This window comes from Psittacula echo (assembly GCF_963264785.1).
Source record: "Psittacula echo genome assembly, chromosome: 3".
NCBI classification, from domain to species: domain Eukaryota; kingdom Metazoa; phylum Chordata; class Aves; order Psittaciformes; family Psittacidae; genus Psittacula; species Psittacula echo.
This window is the reverse complement of record NC_137736.1, coordinates 116,602,898-116,628,324: the sequence shown is the minus strand read 5'-3', so window position 1 is coordinate 116,628,324 and position 25,427 is coordinate 116,602,898. Positions and strand designations below refer to the sequence as shown.

The 25,427-nt window shown below is 43.5% G+C and overlaps 1 protein-coding gene across 1 annotated transcript in view; it reads right to left on the bottom strand.

Moving 5' to 3' along the window:
• MTMR2 (myotubularin related protein 2) overlaps positions 1-24,931 on the bottom strand; it is a gene marked incomplete at both ends in the record, with an annotated part of 59,668 nt that extends 34,737 nt beyond the window's left edge. Inside the window, 2 exons of the mRNA XM_080612878.1 lie at positions 4,321-4,426; positions 24,852-24,931. Of these exons, the coding sequence (XP_080469004.1) occupies positions 4,321-4,426; positions 24,852-24,931 (186 nt within the window). The remainder of the gene's footprint in view (positions 1-4,320; positions 4,427-24,851) is intronic.
• Between the last annotated feature and the right edge of the window lie 496 nt (positions 24,932-25,427).

The window sequence follows — 25,427 nt, the reverse complement described above, 5'->3', positions numbered from 1 at the left end:
ACTGATAAAAGCTAGAGCATTAGCAAGTAGCCTTAAGAGAAGTACTATAAAATGCACAGACATATCTGCCCATAGGCATAGGAGAAAATACCATCTATAGGACTTAGGAGTAAGAACCTCATTGTACTTTAAAAACCACCAAGTTCCCAGATCTGTAAGATATTTATGCACCTCAACCCCTTTGGCAATGTTGCCTCTAAGGTAGTTTCAAAATCTCATCCCAAATTACAAAGTATCTATGAATTTCCAGCCCATTTTCACTTCCAATTATTTCTATTCAATTCTGTTCTTGCCTGATCTATAACTTATGCTAAAACATATGGCAGTGTATTTGCTAAAAATTGCCTCAAAAAGTGCATTCCCTAAATCAATTCTAAACAGTTTCAGATTTGAGATCAGGAAGGGGGGTGAAGGGAGAACCTAATAGTGCTTTGCTGTTTTTCTGTTGGGGTTTGAGGCTTTCTTCTTCTTTTTTTCCCCCCACGAAGCTGACTGAAGCAGCCAAAAGTTATTTAGAGTTATTTTATGAAGTGAAAACTCTATACATTTTGTAGTGGAAAGGCAATTGAACCTTAGTTCCAGATACTGAAACGCTCAATATACATTTAAAAAAAAAAGTTCATAAAGTTTATTATTAAACACTTTGGAGAAAGATTTAGGAAAAATACTGCACATGCATTCAGTAGGAATCCCCAGCGGTTGTCTCATTTACCTCATTATGCTCATGTGCGCACACACACAGAGAGTTAATTGCACTCCAAAAGAAAACTGCAGGCACAGACTGCAAGAAATGATGTGGGTCCTTCCCCTGGTTACCTCCTCCCGATGGACGCCTACTATTCTTCTAAAAATTCCCCACAGAAAAGAGAGTGCTAATTGTAGCTATCACAGAGTGGTTTTCCATCGTCACCGACATTTAATGCCTAAATTTGAGGCAACGCACACATAGAAACAGAGACCAAGCAGAGGTAGGAGTGGTGATGGATCCATGTAGCAATGCATTCTAGCAGGGAAAAATTAAATACACATCAAGAGCATAATCCCATAATTGGCAGATCCACATCAAAATCTTGAAAAGCTTATTTTCAGCCTCTTAAAGCTAACTGATGCAACACCTTCCCATGAGAACACCATGTAGCCCAGGCTCTTGTACCCCATACCACCGAGTTACCACAAAATGCATTAGTTCCCACTTCATGGCTTATACTTTTCCAGGAATGATGTGGGACTTCCTTTTATCCTCAGAAGTAATAATGTGCTAAGCTCAAATCTCAGCACTTGTGAAGACTTGGGAGTTAATGCCTTCTTGTGCCAGTCAAAGCTGCACAAGATGCTCAAGCAAATAAGGACAAGGCTAAAACAGAGACCATGCTCATGCCACTGTATCCATTAATGGTATGACCTCATCTGCAGTATCAAAGGCAGGGCTACATCTCAGAAAGATCAGAGAAAATAGGAAGAATAATCAGGATCCTGAAAAATCCTTTACAGAACTGACTTTATTAAAAACCAACTTGCAGAACCGTCACAGAGAGATGACGTCTGCTCTCCTTGGCTCCACATCTGAAAGAAACCAGTTAGTTGATCACCACTTGCAATAGATCTTCCATTTAGGAGCTAGCACTAGGCTCCAAGAGCCAGCCCAGGAACAAACAGTAATGCACTAGCACTGAGAGCAACTGGTTTGAGGACAGGTTGTGGGACTGCAGTTGCACTGGCAATAGCAACACTAGAGGCTGTTCACAGGCAGAGGACAGATCTTCATCCCACCTCCCAGGCCTGTTCGCCAGAATCAAACACTCTTAGGAATAGAAAGAGAAATAATTAACGCACCAATTCCTCTAGGACAGATAGTCAACCTAGTAGTTGACTATTAGTAGTGATAGTGTAAACTGCCCCTTCCTTGCTACATCCTACAAGCAGGACTACGGGAATGCTTTTTCTCTAGGTCTGCTTACCATTGCCAAGCAATCACTCAAGTGTAAAGGCAAGAACCAGCTTTATGCCTACACACAACTGCATCACAGCCACTTGCAGCACCTCTGCAAGAGCACACTTTAGGTGAAGCCTGGCAGGATTAAGATGAATTCAGGCCCCACAAAAAGCTGAGGCAGGTTAACAGCAAGCAGCATTTTGCCAGCAGAGGCACATGTTCACACTTGGCCTGCAGTGCCTTTACACTAAATAAGTAATTCTCTGCTTCACCATCTTTCCTTAAACACTAAAGGGGAGCAGCATTTGTTCCAATCATGGCAGAACTTTAGTTTGCTTAGAAATAGATAAATAATAGATAAATAAGAGGGCAGGCTGTGAAGAAATCACTTTGCAAATTACAGGAACTGCGGCACAGCAAGGAAGTATGGGCTTCTAATGGCCTCCAGTAAACAATGCATATGCATCTCCTGCCTGAATAATCTATCACACAGCTAAGAGAACATTCCTGTATAGACATTGCTTTTGATTGCTTGTGAGTACAGAGGCCCTGTTGGACAGGGAACCAGACAAGTCCAGGAGAGCTGAAATCCCTTCCTAGACAGCTTACAATTCATATAGATAAGGTGACAAAAGCAGGGAAAGACTCACAAGACACAATGAGGGTTATAAGGAAAACAGGTTGAGCCAATTTAAACACCAGGGAGGAAAGACAACCTTGATTCTAGAAAATAAATGTTGTTTCATTCTCTACTTCTAAAGGTAATCCCCACATGTCATAAAAAACTGGGAAAAGGCCGTTGAGTTTTTACAAAAGCATGTAGTGACAGGACAAGGGGGAATGGCTTTAAACTGAAAGAGGGGTGATTGAGATTAGGCATTAGGAAGAAATTCTTCCCTGTGAGGGTGCTGAGGCGCTGGCACAGGGTGCCCAGAGAAGCTGTGGCTGCCCCATCCCTGGCAGTGTTCAAGGCCAGGTTGGATGGGGCTTGGAGCAACCTGCTCTAGTGGAAGGTGTCCCTGCCCATGGCAGGGGTTGAGACTGGATGAGCTTTAAGGTTCCTTCCAACCCAAACCGTTCCATGATTTTATGATTTTATGAATTGTGCATAAAAAATGGAAAAAGAAACCCACTTAGGCAAACTTCCGTTAAAAAACTGAAATTAAATAGGAAAATAAAATGCTTGTGTAATTAAAAAAAATATTATTATACAGTTACAGCTGTAGCAGTATTTGCAGTCTCATGTATATTCATATCAATGAATCACTTAACCTTAATCTAAAAATCATGTTTTCTGTATGCTGGAGTAACTGAACACCCCAACTTCACAGGGGAAGAACTTCAGACATCCTACAAACTTCTTTACACAGCCATGTTCTGAAGATTACTTCTTGTATCCATAGAAAAAGGTGTAAACTACCATTAGATAACACATAAACTACTGACTAATTTACAAATCTTAGCTTAATATTTTGCTAATGAGCTCCTGTAGAAAGAAACATTTCTATTCTTGCCACTTACGAACAGGTGAGCTTCCTGGTATTAATTATGAACTACAGACACAACACTCACAGGACAAAATAATTATCATGGTTGTCAAAGGGATTAGCTTTGCATTTAGAGGTTTTCAGAGGATTGCATGTAATTTTACTGCCTTTAGATTTCACAAAGATGCTTAACCACAGCTGACAAATGCTGAAAGTTGTTACTAGAATGTACCAACACCAACAGGTTTATACTCAGGGATGTTTTTTACAAGCAAAGGTGTAGCAGCAATCCCCTTGGTCTCACAAGAGGAACATACAGGTAGCTTCAAAAATCCTGTGACACTGAAACAGAACTTTGAATTTATAATTAACTAATCAAATAACAGACTTAAAAGAGCCTTGTTTGGACCTTTTTATGTCAGAGCACTTTATTATGACAGAAGATTATTTTTATCCTCTTGGAGATAGCAATCTTCCTCTGAAAGAAGCTACTTCCAAGGACTCAGTGTTTACAAACAAGTGGGAGTTCTCAAGAGAGAACATCTCTTCTATACACACAACAGAAAAGGATATATAACTGGCAGGTGGAGGGTTTCGCTTACTTAAAGCACTTAAAAGAAAACAGAGTTCCTTTGAAAACTCATCTCCAAGTGTGGGTTGCAGAGTCAGCTTTTTGAAGATTAAACAACTTTATAAAAATGCAAATAATATGGGAAAATTAAACTTCAATTTCACCTGTTTCACTTTGGGTCCTTTCATGCTTCAGCTACATAAAATTTGGCATTAACCTGAAAGCTGACATCGTTTCACCATATCCAAAATGCGAGAAGCAAGAAATGTCCTCTCAAGCAGGCCCCAAGAGATAATGTATTTTGATTTTTTGAGACAAGACATACATACCCTTAAATCTGGAGAGAAGTTGTCTGCTGATGTGGAGATCGAGTCAGAAGATAGTGCAGAAACAGATTTGGTGTGAGTAGAATGGTCCGATTGAGAAGTGGAAGCACTATAAAGAGAAACACCACAGTGTATCACAGAATGCTCAAAAGCCATCAAGAACTGCCACTCACAGTCACATCAGCCATTTTTCTCTATATTCACCCTTTCCAGTCTCAGCCATTCAGCCCTCAGCAGTGATTTAAGAGAACCTGTTTTATTCACCACGGCTATGGATTACCAAAGCATACACAATTCACTAACAAATCTCAGCGCAGACTGAGCCATCATTATCACGATCACAAGCTTGATCAAATCCTAAATCACAGAAACTAAGAGCCTCCATTTCAGCCTTTCAGATGGGAGATATTAGTGCGCTGCTGGGGGATGCAAACAGACAGACTCCTGAACGCACGCCAGCACAACTCCAACCGCAGCTTCACAGCGGTGGAAGAAATTCAGGATAAAAACTCTTTCCATCACACACAACTTTCCTCTTTCAGGTACAAGTGCAGCCCTTAGGAGAATTAAAAAGGCTCTCCAAGCACACCTCTCTGGTGATTGCTTTAGCAATCTGCTAAATAGCAAAGCAAAACAGTGATTTTCTTTTTCTATACAGTTTTCCTAGTGTAGCTGTAAGCAATTAAAATAAGCTTATTTTACAGCATTTTTATGCAGTGACCTCTCCTAGAACCATAATTGCTTAAAATTAGCATTCGGTAATAACGCTCTTAAAACCCCAGATGTCTGTAAGGAATGATCCTCCATGGTACAATGTTACTGCCTGAAGCCACAGCACAGCAGCAAACACTACCTGCATCAAGTTATTCCCACACTTAGGCCCCAGAAAGATTTTCACTTGAGTGTAAAGATACTCTTAAGGATCAGCTATCAGGTTTGCAAGACTCGCCTTGGACAAAGTTGAATACCAGCAGGAGTATTACCATTACTATTTGTTTTAATTAGACATGTGACAACCTAGAAACAGCTTCTTAAAGGCCTGATCTCCAAAGGAGATCTGTTAATTGTCTGAAAGTTGTTTTGCTGCTCGTAAACAGCCACTAAAAGGCCAAAATGTTCCATTTTTATTTCTATTCTTTGGAGTTTGGCAAAGTATTGCACAGGCAGCGCTAAAAACATGAAGGACTACAGCAAAATTGGACTCTTGCTGGGAATAGTCTTTTCTCTCCAAGGATTAAGGAGTATTGGCAACTCTTTCATCTTATGAAGTAGAAACTTAGAAACAGAACCTCTGGGAACAGTACACCATCATTTTAAATAAATAATACTGATGTGCCAATCGAACAGCACAATTCCACTGAACGGATTTGTTGTACAAGGTTCAACAGCTAATCACTCAGCTTTCCAGCTTGCTCAGCTCTTATGATGCTGCCAGGTAAACACACAGAACTTTGGATGGACTGTGGCACTGGCGCACACAACGCTGCTCAACTGCAGCAGCCCCAGGGTCTTCATCCCAGGCAGAAAATAATCTTATACTAAAATAAGAAGTGAATCTGCAAAGCCTCCCATCCTTATGGATCAAAGAGCCTCACACATACACTGAATTTGTGTACAGTTTCACTTTATAACAAAATTGCTATAAAGTTCACACTGCTGCTGAACAGGCTGCTCATGTTCTCCTCTCTTCCTCCTCCTCGCAACCCGGGCTGCGCACCGCTGCCATCTCCGCTGTGCTGGATGAGCATCACAGGATGCAGGGCTCAATTTGCTGATCTGCTAGGGCAGTAAACTATTAATAAACATGAAGAGAGGCTTCTGTTGGCTAACAGGGCTGATTGGATTCATTACATGCCCATATAAATCATCAGATGCAGCACAGGGAGAGGGAGGGAATCTGTATCTGGAGATGACGAGGAAGGCTGAGAGCACTTCAGCGCACAGCAGTCTGCAGGCATGCTAAATGGGGCTTAGCACTAAACCACATTTTTACATTACTTAAATGAGCTCAGACCCCTGGATGTGTTCCCTTGAAACTCCTTTCAGCCTCGTTTCTGTATGGCCAGCCTTCATCTTCCAAGCCTCCACCCTCACGTTTGCAAGTGTTTAATGAATTTAATTTTTAAAAGCATGTAAAAAAAGAAGAATCACACTTAATTAAATCATTCCATCAAGTAGCACCAGTTTACAGCACAGCAACCCAGAAGGAGATGGTACTTAAAGCTTTCAACAAAGAGCAAGCAGACAGTGTAGCTGCCTTTGTCATTAGGTGACAACTCTGACTCCTGTCCCCAGGTCCCCACCAAGCTTCTCCAGCACCAGCTCCAGCCGGGGGAGCTAAAGGCTCAGACTAAGCCTCCAGAAGCCACGATGCCTTCCAGCTCCCTCCCTTTACAGAGCCCAGAGTTTTGTGTATTGAAATGTATTTTACAGTTCAGTAACTCCACAGAGTTTACAAGCCATTTACCACAGGTGTAAATAACTACACAAGGGGCACACCAGCAGCTAACCTGGTCCCTGTGCACCATGCCGGACAGCTTACTCACCCAACGACCATCCCTACATCACTGAGCACAGCAACCTATTAGCAGAAGCATTTGCATCAAGTATTTCACATCCTGTAGTCACAGAAAAGGGAGCTGGAAAGGTGGGAAAGGTTTAATGGAGCATGCTAGTCTCTCTAGCCCCCAGGTTAGGACACACTACACCCAAACAACTCCCAAGACCTGCCTGTTGAACCTGCTCTTAACAGCTTCCAGGGAGGGAGAATGCTAACAAAAGGATCAAAAATCTCACCAGTTTTTCTGCTTACACAACTCCTCTGCCCCTGTACATTGCCAGTGCCCACCTAACACACAAGCAGTGATTATCTAATCACTGCAGACCAAAGATTTTTTATGAAATTGGTAATTAATTTCACTTTGGCAGGCAAAGGGGAAAACTGCTTTATGCAAGGGAAATAAAAAAAAGAGGAGAACCATAATCCACAGCATGTCCGAGCTGTGACAGTGTTTTGTGTTTGTTGATCACACTTGGCTTCAAGTGGGTTTTAATGAAGGAAAGCATTTGCATTTGAGAGGTGGATTTTCAAAAGCTCCCCGCACCAGCTCCGGCAGAAAGCACTGGTGAGGCTCCCTCCAGCAACAGCAGCGCGAGCTTCTGGGAAGTGCCGCCTGCACATACAGGGAACAATACCGCTTGGATTATGCAGCTCTGTATAGTGTGCATAGGCTGCACATGTTTGGCTCGCTGCCTCTGTTCTCCTCATCCATCATTTATAGGGAGCTGGGAGGGAATGAAGGAGCAGACAACCGAAAGGGCGCTGGCTTGCGGCTCCCTTATCGTTGTCAGGCAGTTGCACAGCTCCAGCTCTGCTGCTTAGCAAACTAATTAACCTGACATCCCTGCTTGCACATGAGAAGTCCATTAGCTTCAGTGGTTTAGTCAATCTCTCTCCTCTGCTACCAATGCAAAAGGAAAGATCCTCAAACCATGCAGCTTCATGTGCAGCTTCGTGAGCATTCTGGGCCTGACACACAACTCCGAGTGAAGAGACCAGAACTGCCTTCACGCTTCACCACCAGCCCTCCTGCATCATTGTCATCAAACCATTTATTCCTGCTTCTGTCGCAGCTTCTGCACATTATCTCAGTTTTTCCCAATGTAAAGTTAAAGCTGTCTTATACGATACTTTTGGCATCTTGATTGGGGTACTTCTAGTATGGGTCTAAAATGCTGAGGACCCCACCAAGGACGCTCTGTTCTCACAGGGACACATTCCCAGCAGCTGTGGTTCACCATAAGGCAACACAGAGCATTCCTGAGGCATGGCAAGGGCACGATGGTCAGATGTAACTGCTGGGTTCGGGCACTTGGCAAACATCTGAGGTGAGTTCAGCTGGATTTCAGCAAGAGTTAAAAATCACTAGAGCTGCACCAATCACTGCTAGCTGAAGGCCTGGTTCAATACAACTTAATAAACATACAAATTAACAACATGATCTCTGAACCTCACTGAGGTTCTAGGAAATAACATACACTCAGGTTCACAAAATACTCCGGGCTCTCCCTACAGGAAAGAAACCGAGCGCAGATGTTCCTCTGAGGAACCAGTGAAGACCAAGGAGCTCCTGGAGCATTTCTCTTTCCATGTTTCAGGTCACTGCTGATGGATGTCTGTGTCAAGTGCAAAAAGAGACCCTCTAACAGTTGAAAAGCACCTTCAGGGAACGTACCTTACTCCTGTGACTGCTATTCCCATTTACTTCTCTCCTCCCACCTTCCCTCTCCAGGCAGAAGCAGGAAACAGGTTTAGGATGTAATTAACACTGATCTATGTCTTTCATCTTAGTAATTACTTTTATTATTTAAATGCATTTCTTATGGCCAGACTTTGAATGATAAATGAGTCCAAATGAGAGCTGTCAGCACAATGGTCTTGTACAGTACCTGCACAAAGTATTAACCCCTTGGCTATATGGCATACATATATGCAACTAAGAAGAGAATTAGAATGGAAACTAAGCACCATGACTCAACTCCTGATAAAGAGTTCATTGTTATTATTAGGACTATCCCACAACTTGCCAGATGGTTTTCCAACATAAGGTAGACTCAGACAGATGCCCTCCGGTGATTCTTGTTCAGGCAATTGAAAGGTATTACTGAGTCGGTAGCAGAATTGAAAGTATGCCAGCATGCTTGGCTTAAACTGTCAGCAAAGGTGTAAAGAAGCTGCAAACAAAAGTCTGAGACATGAAAACTTATCCCGCTAAACTATGAAGGTACAGGGGAAATATTTTGGGGGAAAGCAGTGACAAAGCCTTCAGACATTTGAAAAAGTATGATTAAATGGCATGTGCCTGTCACCTCTACCATCAGACCCCTTCAATATAAAAAATATGATGTGCAAGAAAGCAAAAGAAAAGAAGTAAAAACTTGTAGTTGCCATTTGTTTTGCCAACTGTTACAGAAAGGGTCTGACTACGAAGTTACTGCTTTCCTAGCGTAGAGAAGCAACAGTTTTCCCTGAAAGGAGAAAGCACAAGTACAGCTTCTGAAGAGAGTGATTTGATCTCATGAGGGTCTGAGCACGACACAGTGAACTCGGGTCAGGTATAAGGTAAGCACGAAGATGCAAGAGAAGTGCCAGAGTCAAACTGTGAAACCCCACAGCTTTAACCTGATGCAGATAAATGTACCGATTATGCAGGACTGAGTTCTCCTTCCTGTCTCCTGACCCCTATTGTAGGGAATTTAATACCACATTCTTTGTACTTCAAACCCAGGATATTTTACTTCCCTGTCTCCACCCTCCAGAAGAAAGAAAAACTCCTAGGAGATCTCTATGAAGAGCTTTCTCTAATATCAGGCCTAAGGATGACCATGCTATACAACCTCTTCCCTTAGGCCATGTGACCCTAGAAGAAAACAATGACAACCAATTTCATCTATCACATAAAATTTCACAAGTTCTGGCAAAATGTGAGACAAAGGTCATGTCATTAGTATGAGGGCTCATCTGGCTCATCCCAGCTTGTGACTGCTGAGAATGGTTATTTCCTAGCAAGCAATTTTTCTTAGAGATGTGCATCTTTCTGTTCAGCAGGAACATCAAAAATATAACACATATATTATCCCTTCTACTATATTTCTGTTCAGAGATAACATATACACGTATACATCTTCACAAAGATAGGAAACAATCCTATGCAAAAAGAGATTGAGTAGGATGACAGTGGCGAGGCACCGGCACAGGGTGCCCAGAGAAGCTGTGGCTGCCCCATCCCTGGCAGTGTTCAGGGCCAGGTTGGACGGGGCTTGGAGGAACCTGCTCTAGTGTGAGGTGTCCCTGCGCATGGCAGGAGGGTTGGAACTGGATGAGCTTTGAGGTCACTTCCAACCCAAACCATTCTGTGATTCTATATGTAGCAATCTATGAAGACACTTGTTCAGACTGTGAAAAGTGAGGAAGAAATCTCTGCTTGCTTCAGAAGAAGATACTGGCTGAAAAAAAAACCCAAACAAAACAAACAAACAAAAATGACTTCACCTCCTAAATCTGTAAGTGGGAACCTGCATACGACTTTAACAACCAGAACTTTGAAAAACTGATGGGACAGGAGGGACGCACACCTCTGGAAAATATGCCATTTTTATTTACAGCATATCCATAGGGCTTGAGGACACCTATTTTTTGGTAATAATGTCTTAAAATACTAACCTGGCTCACTCCTATAAATAACACAACCAAAATGCAGTCACTGATGATAAAGTCACCTCTCCAGCACCTTCTTTATGAGTATTCCTTCCCTGCCAGAACAAGTAGCTGCTTCATTGCTTGCAAAGGTGAGCCAATTACCCAGATGCTAATTGGCATGAGCTGTTCAAACCATCTCCTCTGTATCAAACTGAATGTTTTGTTTCAATAGGCACTGAACTGACACGGAAAACAGGGGATAAAATGCACCACTGAGCAATACAGTTTCAGACACAGAGGTCATAAATGAGAAAAACACTGCAGAGGGCAAATTTCCATTTCCTCTCTTCCTGTTTTTCTGAAAAGTTTCTCATTATGTACATTCCTACAACTTAATCAAGGTGAAAACTGCAAATTAATGATGACTTGTGGCAAATACAATTTAATTTGGAAGCTTCAGATGCCAAGAGAAGCAGGATCCAATTGGTTCAGACTTACAGCAGGGCTATGAATAGGAAGGACCTGCTGCACCTGCAGCACTTGGGCATGTCTCTTAAGAGTATAATGACACAGAGGTACTGAGTATTGCCCGCTCGCTTCCCAAACTCAAGCTGACAGCTCTCTCAACCCAACACTTTCAACGCTCCTGTTGCTTCCAGAGAAGAAAAAACAAATACTAAAAAATCTTCTGGATCACATCAAAGCAGAGGGAGACAAACCAGTGCTTGTTCCCCATGAATATGACTTTGTTCTAGCTAATACTGGCTAAACTGGCCTGGGAAATCCAGCTGCTGCTCACATCAGGCTCTCCCATTTACAGCAGCTCTCTGTGGATGTCTGCTAAGGATAAGGGGTCCCCATGGTCCTTATCTGTGTATACATACATCTAAGGGTCCTCAGAAGTCCCTCGTTTTCCCCTCTTCAGGCAAACACTTGAAAGCAAGGTGGTATCTGACCAAACCAGAGCTTTGTAGGCAGAGCTCGCACTAAGCACTGGCTTCCAGTCCACACGGATGGGGCCAGAACAGGCTCTGCTGCTGTAAATTAAGTTCTGGCATCTTAACACCATCTGTCCCAGGACAGGAATCCCACAGTGCTCAGCACTGCGCATGTCTGTAATCAGGCAACCCCTCTCCCAAAAGAGCTTAAGTGGACAGACAAAGCAGTAGTATCTCCAGCGAGCAGTGACTCAATCTTAGTTCCTCACAGTGAAATAGAAAATCGAAACAGACTATGCTACTTAGACAACAAGTACCAAAGGAAACTACTCCTAGTACAGATGAGATGCTTTCCCCCCCTTCCAAACACCCTCTACCTCTTTTTAGGCACACATAGAACAGTTAGAGTTGGAAAGGACCTTAAAATCATCTAGTTCCAACCCCCCTGCCATGGGACATAGGGCACACAGGACACAGGGCACATAGGACACATAGGACAGACAGTTGCTATACTTCAGAAGTGCATGGAACTCACTACTTTTCCAAACATTTGAAGATCCCATGTTAACATCTAAGCAACCTGTAACAATCTCATAGCAGGAGAAAACCAAAGCCATAAACCAGGATGTTTCTGAAGGACAGAAAAGCACCAACTGCCAGGGCTTCCTCTGGCATTCAGTGGAGGCAGACAGTAATATAATAATGCACCCTCTCCATTCAAAAGGGCCAGCAATGTCAGAGCTTAACAGTCCCTTAAAAAGAAGCCATTTCAGCAAACAAATCATTGTGCCTGTGTGTGACAGACCTAAAATAGCCCCCCATGCTACTTGCCTGAATGAGAAAGATTCACTTCTGTTGCCAAGCAAAGCTGGGTCTCAATCCGACTTCAATGTTCCAAGAGAAGAAAATGTCATTTTTTAAAAGTTGATCCTTCTAAGCAGCATCCTGAGCTGAATATATAGTACACGTTTTCCCATGAGCCATAAAGAGAATGTCCTATATTTTGACCGTGAACAAGCTTTTCTAGGAATGCAAATTTTGCTCTCAATAGTTGCACAATGGACTACAGTGTCACAAGCACCGTTTGTGCTCCATTAGTCATTCTTCTATTCTTTTTTTTCCAACAGAAATCCACAAAAGGCCTACAGTGTGTGTAAAGCACTTGCTAAACAATAGCCTGATTGTTTCAAATATTTGCAAGATTCTGAGAATAGAAGGCCAACACCCAAAGACAAACCAATATGCAGCACGTAATTAATGACAGCAAGCCGCCCACGCTATCATGCTTTCATGAGTCAAACAATCCAGAAGGTAAGTAACAGGAAGAACAGCAGCTATCAGAGGCCTGAACCAATACCCTCTCATCGGCACATGGAAGAGAACTATGAAATTAATCTGTATTCACAAGAACAAAAGGAGAGTTTGGTTTCTGACAAGCTCCAGGCTGGTATGAGATGGTGCTCAGCTACAAGGAAGAAAACAGGACAGACCCTTATCATTGGTTCTAAGATGAAGAGGGGTTCCAAACACAACCCTGCTTATTGTCAACACAATGTTGCTAGAACAGTGCTCCCCCTACTCATCTCTGTGCCTCTCTACACATTATGGATGCTTTTGGGGAATATCTGGTGTTGTTCAGAAGGAGCTAGAGACTTTATTTTCAAATACAGGATGCTGCAGAAATGACTGAATGAGAAGTGAAGAAGATTCCACACACACACTCTCAAGAATAAGAAGTTAAAAAAACAGCTGAGGGAGAGAAATTCCATCACCTCAGGCTTCAGATAGTTGCAGAAGTGCTGCAAAGTCACAGAAAGCCATTAGGGAGATCACTGATTGACGGGAGGTCTGGCAAGCGACCACTTGGGCCATGTCAAATCAGCACATGCCCTGACCTGCAGCTTTCTCCCCCAGACAGCTCAGGCAGCAGCCTGGACAGACAACAGCCAAGGGGCTCACCATGCAGCATGACTTCCTCTAGCAAAAAGGCAACTCAAGAAGACAAATACAAGTGTTTCCTCATGCTTCAAGACTACTCATTTCTCTTAGCTCTTCCTGTCGAAGAAGCTGATTCCAGGTCTCAGGATATTTTGTGGGAGAGAAGTAAGATGAAAAAGTGAATATGAGCCGGCAGTGTGCACTTGCAGCCCAGAAAGCCTGGGCTGCATCAAAAGGAGCGTGACCAGCAGGTCGAAGGAAGTGATCCTGCCCCTCTACTCTGCTCTCGTGAGACTTCACTTGGAGTATTGTGTGCAGTTCTGGTGTCCTCACATAAAAAGGACATGGAACTGTTGGAACAAGTCCAGAGGAGGGCCACGAGGATGATCAGGGGACTGGAGCACCTCCCGTATGAAGATAGGCTGAGAAAGTTGGGGCTGTTCAGCCTGGAGAAGAGAAGGCTGCGTGGAGACCTCATAGCAGCCTTCCAGTATCTGAAGGGGGCCTACAAGGATGCTGGGGAGGGACTGTTCATCAGGGACTGTAGCGACAGGACAAGGGGTAATGGGTTCAAACTTAAACAGGGGAAGTTTAGATTGGATATAAGGAAGAAACTCTTTACTGAGAGGGTGGTGAGGCACTGGAATGGGTTGCCCAGGGAGGTTGTGAATGCTCCATCCTTGGCGGTGTTCAAGGCCAGGTTGGATGAGGCCTTGGGTGGCATGGTTTAGTGTGGGGTGTCCCTGCCCATGGCAGGGGGGTTGGAACTAGATGATCTTAAGGTCCTTTCCAACCCTAACTATTCTATGATTCTATGAAGAGACCTGGGTGATGCTGCTGCTATCTCCTACACCAGGAGCAACCTTGGATTTATCACTGCACCCCAGAGGAGGAAGAGGGCTGGCAACATCTACCTGTCTCCATGGCTACTCTGAATGCATTCAAAAGTGATGATGGAAATCCTACATAGAATTCAAAACCACTCTTACAATTTACCAACGTTTATATTTACCATGTAAACTTCCACCCCTTTCTTTCAAAGGTATTAAGCCAGAAAACCCCATAGAAGTAAAAATTTATCAGGATTTCGATGAAAAGTCAGACAGTCCCATGATAAATTGCAATAACAACTCCAGAGTCTGACAGCAAGGAGAAGCAGGAAAAATGGAAACCACCACAGTATATCAATTCTTTTGTTTGCTGGTTAATTTATTTGTTGTTGTTGCTTTAGAAAATAACTATTAACTTGATTAAGGAAAGAAACAGAAATAATACCTACATTAGTAAGTACTCACCTTAGGACAGAAAGAACTGCATGAAAAGACAGAATAAAACTCCTCTATTATTATCTGTATCCTGGGAGTGCCTTAATTTCTAGTTACATACTAAGAACCAGTTCAATCAAATATATGCTTACTTCCCACAGTGCATGTGTTGTCTCAATCTTTCGTAAGATTCCTACCTATTCCCCTATTTAAAAAACACCTCAGTTAGGACGTAACATACACTGTTAAATGTTCTGGTTTTCTTTCGAACATACACCACGCAACCCACTCACCCCGATAAACCAAACACCCACAGGACTTAAAAATACCAGCAATTTACTCATCAGTGACATTACTTGTTCCATCCTGAGGAAAAATCAAAAGGAGGAGGGAAGAATGTCTAAATACAGCCAATCTGGAGAGTCTTTTATCTCCTAGCAAAACTGACGTGGTGTTACACCTTGATAAGCTTTCACAGACACTGTACAGCTGCGTGCTCTACCAGACTCAGATGAAGAAAGGATTGGGAACAACTATATTCTGTTCATAGCCCAGCCCCTGCATGAAACTGAACCTATCTGCAAGAATCTAAATCTACCCTTCTTCGATCACTCACAGATGCTTCCTCCTGACACTGCAACTTCCCCAAGCAGAAATCAATATATGAAAAAGATAAAGTAATTCAAAGAGGAGTAGGATCAACATGGTCTGAATGGTTTAACTCCTGATGACAAATACTACAGATGTCTATGCTCTCACCTAGTCAGTGGGAACCCAGGCAATGTAGTCTAGATGTTAATTCAGCTCTCCCACAGTAATTCAGCTGAATTACTTCTGGAGTATATTGAATTACTTCTGGAGTATATTGAATCTTCTGAAGGTAGGAAAGTTTTAGATACCTGCTTCATGTGGAGATATATCAATCTGAACTAGATCCTACCCTGGTTTCCAAATGATCAGTGTCTTGTGGCAGCAAAGTTTGTATTTGCTTTAGTTTTCATTTGCACAGACACCAGAGAAAGCACAGAGAAAGAAGAAAATGGAAAATGAGAGAATATAATGTATTTTTCCAACAGAAGAAGTGATAGAAGCCTTGTCGCACATGTGCAGAGTCTTTTGGACATCTTTCTCATCTAGGTATTCCCTTACGCTGAAAAAGGAACAAGCTTTTTCTATGACAAAAAAGCTGACATGGCCTCCCTCCCACCCCCATCTTTGCTTAAATGCAAAACTTCTCTTAAGTTACTACTTTCACTCTGTCGAACATGGTTAAAGTTGTCTAAATCTTACAAGAACTGTTAGTGGACAAACCAGACAGATTACACATACACATGAAGAAACAGGGCTTAGGAAACCAGACTACTAATCTCTGCTCTCTCCTTGGTTGCATACAGATTTAGTTAATATGTAAAAAAGAGGAATGACATGAGTTCAGAAACAGCTCTTTCCTTTTTTAGAGTAGAGGACAACCCAACGCCAATGCACTTTTTGTCCCTGGCACAAGGATGGGGAGTTCTGTGTAGGTCACACCTGAATTACTCACTGCAAACTCTCCTTACAGTCACCTGAAGAAACTGAGATGCCTCATTCTTTCCCATTGTCTACAAAAAGAAACCCTGATAGACTAGCAGAGATGTGTATCAGTCCAGTGAGTTACCCCTATTTTTCATCTAGGGTACCCCTATTTTTCTTTATGCAAGGTGGAAGCAGGAAGTAAAATCAGAAGGTGGAATCCAGAATCAGAATATGCTTTAGGAAAAAAAGATAAAGATGTCCCTCCGTGGTGCCTGAGGCAACACTGATCAGCAGAATTTGACAGTAACAAGCCAATGGCCAAGACTGCTCTGTCCTAAGCACATCCACGAACAGTCCCACCACATTCTTCTTCTCACACCCCAGCATTTAATGACCATTCTAGTAGCATGCTTCCTCACCTTTGAAGAAAAAATCTTGTGAAGCACTTTCAAGAAGTGTGGGGGCTCATTTTCAGTGTAGAAGTATGATGCCCATTTAGACTGGAGGACACAGCTTCAATTTTCAAGAACACCCTACTCCAAAGTAACTTGGGTAAAATGGGAGCAGATTTTTCATTTCTTTATCAGAGGTGTTACACTTACAAACGAGATACCGATCAGTTCTGATTTGCTAAAGGTATCCAATTTGCTGGTTAAACCAACTTCTGATGACTGATTTTGGCAGTCATCTTTACTTGATTTAGTTGTGACTGCACTTCTGTAATTGGCCAGGTGTCTATATTTACTGTTTTGTTCATGTGCACATTTTCTTCGTGCAGTACAACCAGTTTTGCACAGGCAGCAGTGACAAGAAACTATTCTATATAGAATGAGCTACTTACCATGAACATAATGACTTTGCATAGAGAAATATAACAGCCTGGTATGATAGCAGAGGCCTGAAGAAGTGGAGACACAGGATGCGGCACAGAGGCGTACAGGCACAGGATGCGAAGAGATGGGGCACAGGCTTGGCAGTGGAGACCATGGCTATAAACAACTCACCAATCATCAGTTAAACAAATGCAGACCTGGAGCTGGACAACAAGGGCTAACAAAGAGAACAAAGAAATAGTATCTAACACTCATAAAACCAACTATAAATAGCAAAAATCAGACATAATGTGGAATTGCAGACCAATGAAGAAAGAGACAGGTGTAAAGTTGTTTTACCAAACATACTAAAATGATCCCAGGTGGATCCAACAGTAAGGAAAGGAGAAATCATCAACATGAACCTCATACTTCTCCCAGCATGGGACTCCAGATGCTGACAACTCACTGTAACACCTACCATCACCACCACCAGAATAAAAGCAGCACCATTGGGACCCAGAGGAGTAGGGAAGGAGTGAGCGTAACACCAGGAAGAGGGTAGAAACAAAGAACTGCGCGTGCGACAGCTTTAACTGCATTATTATTCTTTTACTGTAACAACTGCATCTCGACTAATACTGTTAGACATGCAAAATTCCAGTTACACTAACAAATTCTTTGCTATATAAAGATGTTGCTGCCTTTTTGCCTGTGAACAAGATTTCAATTGTAACATTTTGTACAGGCATGTAGCCTCTTTACATCACAGTAAATAAATCCAGATAAAAATGTTGGTTTATTCCTAACAGGTGTTGCCTGTCTTCCCAGAACAAAGAGGAAAAAAAAGCCCAAACCATAAAGTCATGCTTTGCTAACCAGTTCAGCAGAAATATGATCATATACCCACACCTGCCCCAGATCAAATTCATACCATTGGGTGACCTAACACTAATGACTCTGGAGCCCTGGCCAAAAGACTACAAAAAGTCCAGATCTGCAAAGTTAGCTCTGTGCAACTGCTCCCACAAAATGACTAGCACCTCACCTTGAAGGGGTTATGGACTGGAAAACTGTGAACACTTTCTCTTCGTGAAATATATCAAGGTTTAGAAAGCAATGGAAAAGAATTCACGGAGCAGAGAGGCAAGAAGAGAGAAGCAAGGAAAAGAGCTACCTTGAAATCACTGGAAAATTACTAAGTGAGAACATTGCCTGGCAAAAGAAACTGCAGGTGGTAGGAAAAGGAAAAACAAATACTTGAAAAGTTCCACTGATTTTTTTGTTGCTGTCTTTCACTGATTGTTTCTTCAATTAACTCCCAGTTGCTGGGGCTATAAAAGAGCCAGATGTGTTTTAGTTAAAAATTAAGATGGGGTAATTACCGTGACAGTGTCTCTTCTGTATTCTCACTTCCTTGGGTTATCCCAAACACCTCTGCAAGCCAAGTATTACATTACCTTACCTTCCTGTCATCTTCTTCTTCATGGCGCAATGGGCTTCCCAAAGACAAATAACAAGACCACTTTTTTTCATGTTCTGTTTTACAACTACATCTTATATCTATGCTATGCAGTTATATATACTACACCTTATCAGAGTGACCTCTGGAAGGTTTCCAGTGCATTTCTGATGTATACTTGTTGTTTCTCTCCTCAACTAAGCTTTCTGGTAACATAAGCCTTTCAGTGTATGGATTAGGTCTCTTTTTACACTAGTCGATACCCTCAGCACTGAAAAACCACTAACAGTGAAGCAGGTCATCAGGAAAAGATTCGTGAAAAAGCAGCTGTGGACAATTGATTCTGCTGAGCCATTCAGGAGGTGTTACGACATTTCCAAATGCAGTTCTTGCCTTTGTATGTGACAATTAGCATGGGAAGGGAGATGATAAAATATCAGAAATATATATCAAAATATGTTTGAGACAAGTGTTAACCTATAAGTGAAGCCACAGCAGGAGTACAATCAGCTAACAGAGAGGAACTGCATAATTTGACATTGTGAGGTCATCCTCAACCTTAAAATTCAGGTTCCCTAATTGTGTCTCTATTGTAAATAGCCTGTAGTTAAGGAACTATGTATACAACCCCAAACTGTCTAGCAAATAGACTTAGTCAACATAACATTATCATCTCTCTTCTGAAAAGGCGTTCTTGATGGGACCCAAGAGAGTCATGTTCTGAGCCTAGCTTTACTCCTCACCAGCTGTCTGATCTTGCCTCATCTCTCCACAGCAGTTTTTAATCTCATCCATAGGCTTTCTCACTCTTTGCCCAATCTCTCAGCAAGGAGTCTCAGCACTCAACGCACATCCAAAAACTTAGTAAAATTACCCACAAGGCATCAGTGAAAACAGAGTAGCTCTGGCTTAGGCCCATTTAAATAGCTGGTGTCACTGGTTCTTCAACACAGAAATTACTGCCTTCTGTGTCAGTACAGCAGCTAGGACCACAACATTAATTACAATACAAAAACAAGTGACTGTCAATTGTACTTCATATTCTCAAATGGAAAATATACTTAAACCACAAACACATACACTTTTATTGAATGGTCAGAGCCTGCGTGCATGCCTGACAGAGGAAAACTTCCAAGATTGAAGTAATTTTCCTCCAAGAAAAGTAGGAATGGTTTCTGATGAATGCCGGAGGACAAACATGCATGCCAAAGATTGCTACTAAAAACAATTCCTGAGTTCTTCAAAGGTCTCTTCACAAGTGTAGTATGTAAATTAAAAGCTGTGAAGTCTTTTTGACTGACTGTTATATACTGCCCCAAATCTTCGACTCTAAGATTCTCTTCACTTTGTAAACGTACATGCAAAGCCAAATACAGCAGGCAAACCTGCTCTTTATCCGCACAATATACAGTACAAGAAAAAACAATCTCAGAATGGACTTCAGTTGCAAATAAGTGTTATAAATTATCACTCACATATTAAAATTAATGGTAATGAGCCCATCTGGAGTTGCTAATTGGTTCTAGGAACAGTGTTAAGTTTTTCAGATGCGAAACTCAGTTCATTATCAATGCTCACCCAGCAACATACTTGTCTTTAATGGTAACAACTTTTGAGAACTCCTGCTTCACACATACAAGAAATCAAATGCACGAAGTTCTCTCAAAGCCCATGGGGAAAATGACAGCTACTCACATTTCACCGAACACCAGAACTGGCAAAAAATCTTCCCTTTCAAACTCTGACTTCAATGACTCATCACAAAACAACTCAATCAGCAAAGCTCATACATCTGGTAGCAATGTGGTGTTAGCAAGCCCTTCCCAGCCAACAGCTTACAGACCCAACTCCTTCCAGCGTCACTCTCACTCGTGGGGAAAGAATTCCTTCAATGTAGCCTTAAATCAGACCAGGTATTGACACGACCTTATTTGAGACGAAGGGGGGAGTTCATACCTCATGGAGCTATCGCTTCAACAGACCTTGCTGCACTGATTTACACAGAGTTTATGTTTTCAGAGTTATGCCTGCAAACAAAGACAAGGAGCATGATTATTCTCATATGCTTCAGCAAAAGTGCAATGCACAGAATCCACTGTGCCTGCAGACCTCTGTGGATGATAACCACCCATGCAGAGGTGGTAACAAGCAACCAGAAAGTGGTAACATCAAACATTGCTACAGTCATGCTGGCAGGAAACATCTGCCCACTGCCTTATCTCTTTCTCTCATTTTATACTGAGGGTGAAATATCACTGACATCTTCTATGGCAACTTCTCTGCAGTACAATCACCTCCACACTTCTGCACAGGCAACACAAATTTACCTTCTGCAGATCTAAGAGAAAGTCTCTTTGTTATCTTATTAGACTGTCACTCAGACTGGACTGTAATATGCTTTTTCACATAACATTTCAGAGAAATATCTTCACATTTCAGATATACCTTCACTCACAAACTATGGCACATGATCATATAGACCGCATCAACAAAATGCCTCATCATTTCTAATGTTAAGTAAATATCTGAAGTTTGACATCACCTTTTAGCATGACTTTAGGAAAAGTCATACACGGCTCTACCTGGCTTCCCTTTCGCAAAAGGAAAGATTATGGAAGACTTTTGTGGGCCATTCCTTTGAATTCCAGAGGTCAGAGGGTCCATATGCAACTTCAGATTTACAAAACCAAGCAAAAACCCCACCCACAACTCTACCTACAAATTCATTTTAAGAGTGCTCTTTGAAGAAGTCTGATTAATTAGCACAGCTGAGATGTTTATCACTTCTTCACCCGGGATCCCCAGGCCATTTTATAGATATAAAAGTAGTCCGTAACTTTGAGTAAAGCTTGCTTTTCTGGACATAACCACACTGTAGCTCATCAACCGTTGGAATTACTGTCTCATCCCACTCCTTGTTCTACCTCACAGGTTGCTCCTGGCCTGACACTGCAGGCACATAAAGCACTCCTTGCAAGCTGCCAGTTAAATACCACCACAGCTGTTTAGGAGTAGTTGTCTCATGGTCATCTGTCTTCCATGAATGCATGATGCAAGGGGAAAGCCCATCCTAAATCTTGACCTTTAGAAACCACAAAGAGCTGGAGAACCCAGTGCTATGCCACCCAAACCCAGCACTGGGTGAGACAGCTTATGCTTGGAAAAGCAGAACAGCTGCTTCAGCACAACTAGGAGGACAGCTGAGTCAATCAGCTGTGAGCTGCTCATCTGAAACGAACTCAGAATTTCCACAGAGCTGGGGGTTTTATAGTGGACAACAGCCATACTATGAGTCTGATGAGGAATTGTTTCTAACATTTTTCTAGTTGGGGCAGAAAGTAGGCAATATTTGTTTAGTTATTGCCCTATCTTACTTGGGGATCACCGAGACTGCACATTACTAGTGTCTATTAAAATATCAAAGCACTTTTCACTATCCAATGCCATTATTGCCATATTTCATATGTCATTAAAAGGCAGACAAATGTACATATGTTCTTTAAGGCACTTATGCATGTGAGCAACCTTACATATAAGTGAGAATGTCTTACTGAAGAGTTAGATCTTAAGTATGTCTAGAAACACAACAATTACTTAACTTCCAAGCTGGAGCTGAATCCAAATAATGCATTCCTGTATATATCTAATATCAGCAGCTTTCCAAGTCTTCTAAATCTCATGTAAAACAATACAGACAACTACAGCTCAGTAAGGCTTCACAGTGCTCGCTAACTGCGAATCCAGGATGAGTGACCTACTCATCTTTTTGCTGATGCTCCTTTTAAATAAGACAGACTATAAAGACTAATGACAGCACATTCGTGATCTGTTTCTCTCCTCACATCATCCCCAAAGCTAACTTTCTCTTTTGAAAAAAACTCACTCACTGAAAATGTGTCACATCTCTATAGTCATAGGTTAACGACTCAAAGTTGGTCTAGCTATTAGCCTACAATCACAGAGACGAAAATAAGTATATTTCGATGCATACAAATAGTTCCATTAGCTTCAGAGGCTGTTCTGATGCATAAAATCAGACTGCAGGGCCCTTTAATGAAAAAAAAAAAAATATTACAAAACCACTGCTGAAAATGGATCTACAGCCCAAGTCGTAAGAAAATTATTTATTTGTGCATAAATACCACCAGATTTGCAGGGGAAGTTGATAATAAACATTCAGATGGTCACCAGGCATCTCTCATTTAAAGAAACTTAATTTACTTTCTCATAATTTTGCCCTAATCGTGACCATTTCAACTAAAATGTTTCACAGCATACACCAACTCAAGATGAGGGGGGTTTTATTAATAGACAAATGTTTTTTATCTGCAGTTATTTCCAGCACCTAGTTAGAGAAAAAGGTACGTAACTGGAATGCATAAAAAATTGGCTTGCTTTCTCTATGAGTTCTAGGTGCTGGAACAGAGACTTGAGATTCTGAAAGCTTTTACATCAGCTTTTTTATATCCCAAGAAATCTGTTCAAGTCTGGGCCTTCTGAGGGCTTGGAGGACATAGCCTTGTGCATGCTTAACAGCAACACATTTATCATTTCAGTTTCCCAACAGCTCCATCTGTGCAGGGCATACTGCTGAGAGGCTGAACAGGAGTTTCCTTGTAGCCATTGGCTCTTCTGAGTTAAGCTCTTTTGTGTCCATAGGCCTGTCTCCTATAGTGACCGACCTCCAGAAGGAGCCAAGCTGCCTGAGCTGACGCAGAGGGGAAAAGAAGAACATATGGGGTCAATTAGGTAAGGGCAAAAAAGGCCTATAGGCACCTGACACGGCACAGGTAAATTGCACTAGGAAACTGAGAGCAGGCAACAATTTGATGGAGGGTGAAATGAGGATGAGTCATGAAAGACTCAAGAATGAAGAAACTCAAGTGCAAACTGGGCACTGCCTATCTGGGCAGCAGCTCTATGGGAAAGGGGTCCTACTGAATCAAAACCCAGCATGGTAGCGCAGAGATGCTGGCAGAAAAGAGGCAACCAGCACCCTGGGCTGTAAGAACAAAGGCAGAACCAGGAAATCCACAGAAGGACCTCCATTCGCTTGGCACTCATTGGAGTGCTTCTGGAATACTGCATACAGGTTTTAGATGTGCCTCCAGTCCAAGAAAGATGCTGCTGAGCTGGAGAGAATTCAGGGAAGAGCTACCAGGATGGTGGGGCTGGAACACCTACCTATAAGAGAGGCTGGAGGAGCGTGGGGCACAGACTGCTTCAGGGGACTGAAAAACAGCCCCAGTGCCTATGTGAAAAGACTCCAGGAGATGACGGTTGGCTGCCTAGGGAGGCTGTGCAGTCTCCATCATTGGACTCAACCACCTTTGTAGGTTTTCAAGCCCAGACTGGGTAAAAACCACAAGCAGCTCGCTCTGACCTCAGAGCTGTCCCTGGCGTGCACAGGAGGCTGGACTGAGGGCTGCTGTGACCCTACAACCTGGGCATGGTGAGGCAGCCAGAATGGGACAGGATGACCTTCAGCCATGAGGCTGTCCTGCTTCCAGGCCCTACAGTGAAACCCAGGGCCCCTCTTGTCCACCAGCCAACATCCTTCCTTGTCCATCAGACAACATCCTCCCTTGCTACCCTACTGTGCTCTCCTCCATCAAACACACAGCCCAAGCAAGATGTGCTTTAACAAAGTTCAAACTTCACCGACAGCCTGTGGAGGGTGCATGCACAGGAAAGTGCTTCATCTTCTGTGGATTACAGACCTTGGAAATTAACACACATGGCATTAAAAACCATTCAGATCGTGAAGTCAAGCTCTCAGAAAAACCCATGAGGACAAACCCACAGATGCTCAATGCACCTCAGTCGGGGGGAGGAAAGCACAGGGTAAGGCCTGGCTTGAGAACAGCAGTAAGGCAGCTATGGAGCCTGGCACTCTACCCTGCCCCTCCAGCAAGAGCTCACTTGGGCGGTTGATCTTCTAAATCCTGCCCCTGCACACACCGCACAGCTTCAGTTATTGAGAGTGCGTTTATCGACAGGCTGGTGGGGTGGCACCTCCTGCTCTGACTAAACGCCTGTAGAAGGAACCGGCTTGGCCGCAATGGAGCAGTGCCCACGCTTCCCTCGGTGCACCATCGCCCCGACGACACAAGAACATCGAACCGAGCACGGGGACACCCTGCGGGGACACCCCACCGGGATACCCGATCACAGGGACACCCTACCAGGATACCCCGGCGGTGAGGACACGCCAGAACCTCCTGCCCATGAAAGGAGAAAATGGCATCAGCTCCATCCCCCCGGCTTCCTTTCCCCTGCCGGCCCCACCTCGCCCTCTTCCTCTCCCCCCACACCCCGCGATGGCTCCTGACTGAGGAGGGGCCGCTCCAGCCGCCGAGCCCCGCAGCGGTGCTGCTGCAGCAGCGACCCAGCCCCAGCCGTTACCTGGAGAGGGAGTCACCGCTGGGCAGCCGCGCCGCCGCCCGCCCGGCGCCCAGGCTCTCGCAGCTGGAGCTCTCCTCCATGCCGGGCGGCGGGGCGGCCCCGGGGCGGGCAGCGCGCTGTCAGCCGAGCGGACGGCGCCCGGCGGGGCGGGAAGCGGCCATGTTGGCCCGGCGTGCCGCGCGGGAGGGCGGGGCGGCCGAGGGGGCCGAGCTGCGGGGCGGCAGTGCCTCGAGGGGCGCTTCCCCTCAGCTCGGTGGGCAGTGGGCGTGCTGCAGTCGTTGTGGAGCCGTGTCCCTTCGCCCGGCTGAGGGCTGCTGAGGGGAAAGGATTGGAATTGTGCCCGGCCTCCCTCAGTGTGAGCCGAGCCAGAGTCCTCATTTCCTCCAGCCTAAGGGGAGAGTTGAGGAGGAGGTACGAGGGAGCCAGCCAGCGGGTGGAGGTGTCTGCTCATGCGGGTACAGAATGGGACAGCATCTCCTTTTCTGGCCTCTTGGAAACCAAGGAAGGCAGCAGCTCCCGGGTTCCCTCCCTGGCACACGGTGGTCATTGCAAAGAGCAAGGCCTCGTTGAAGGATC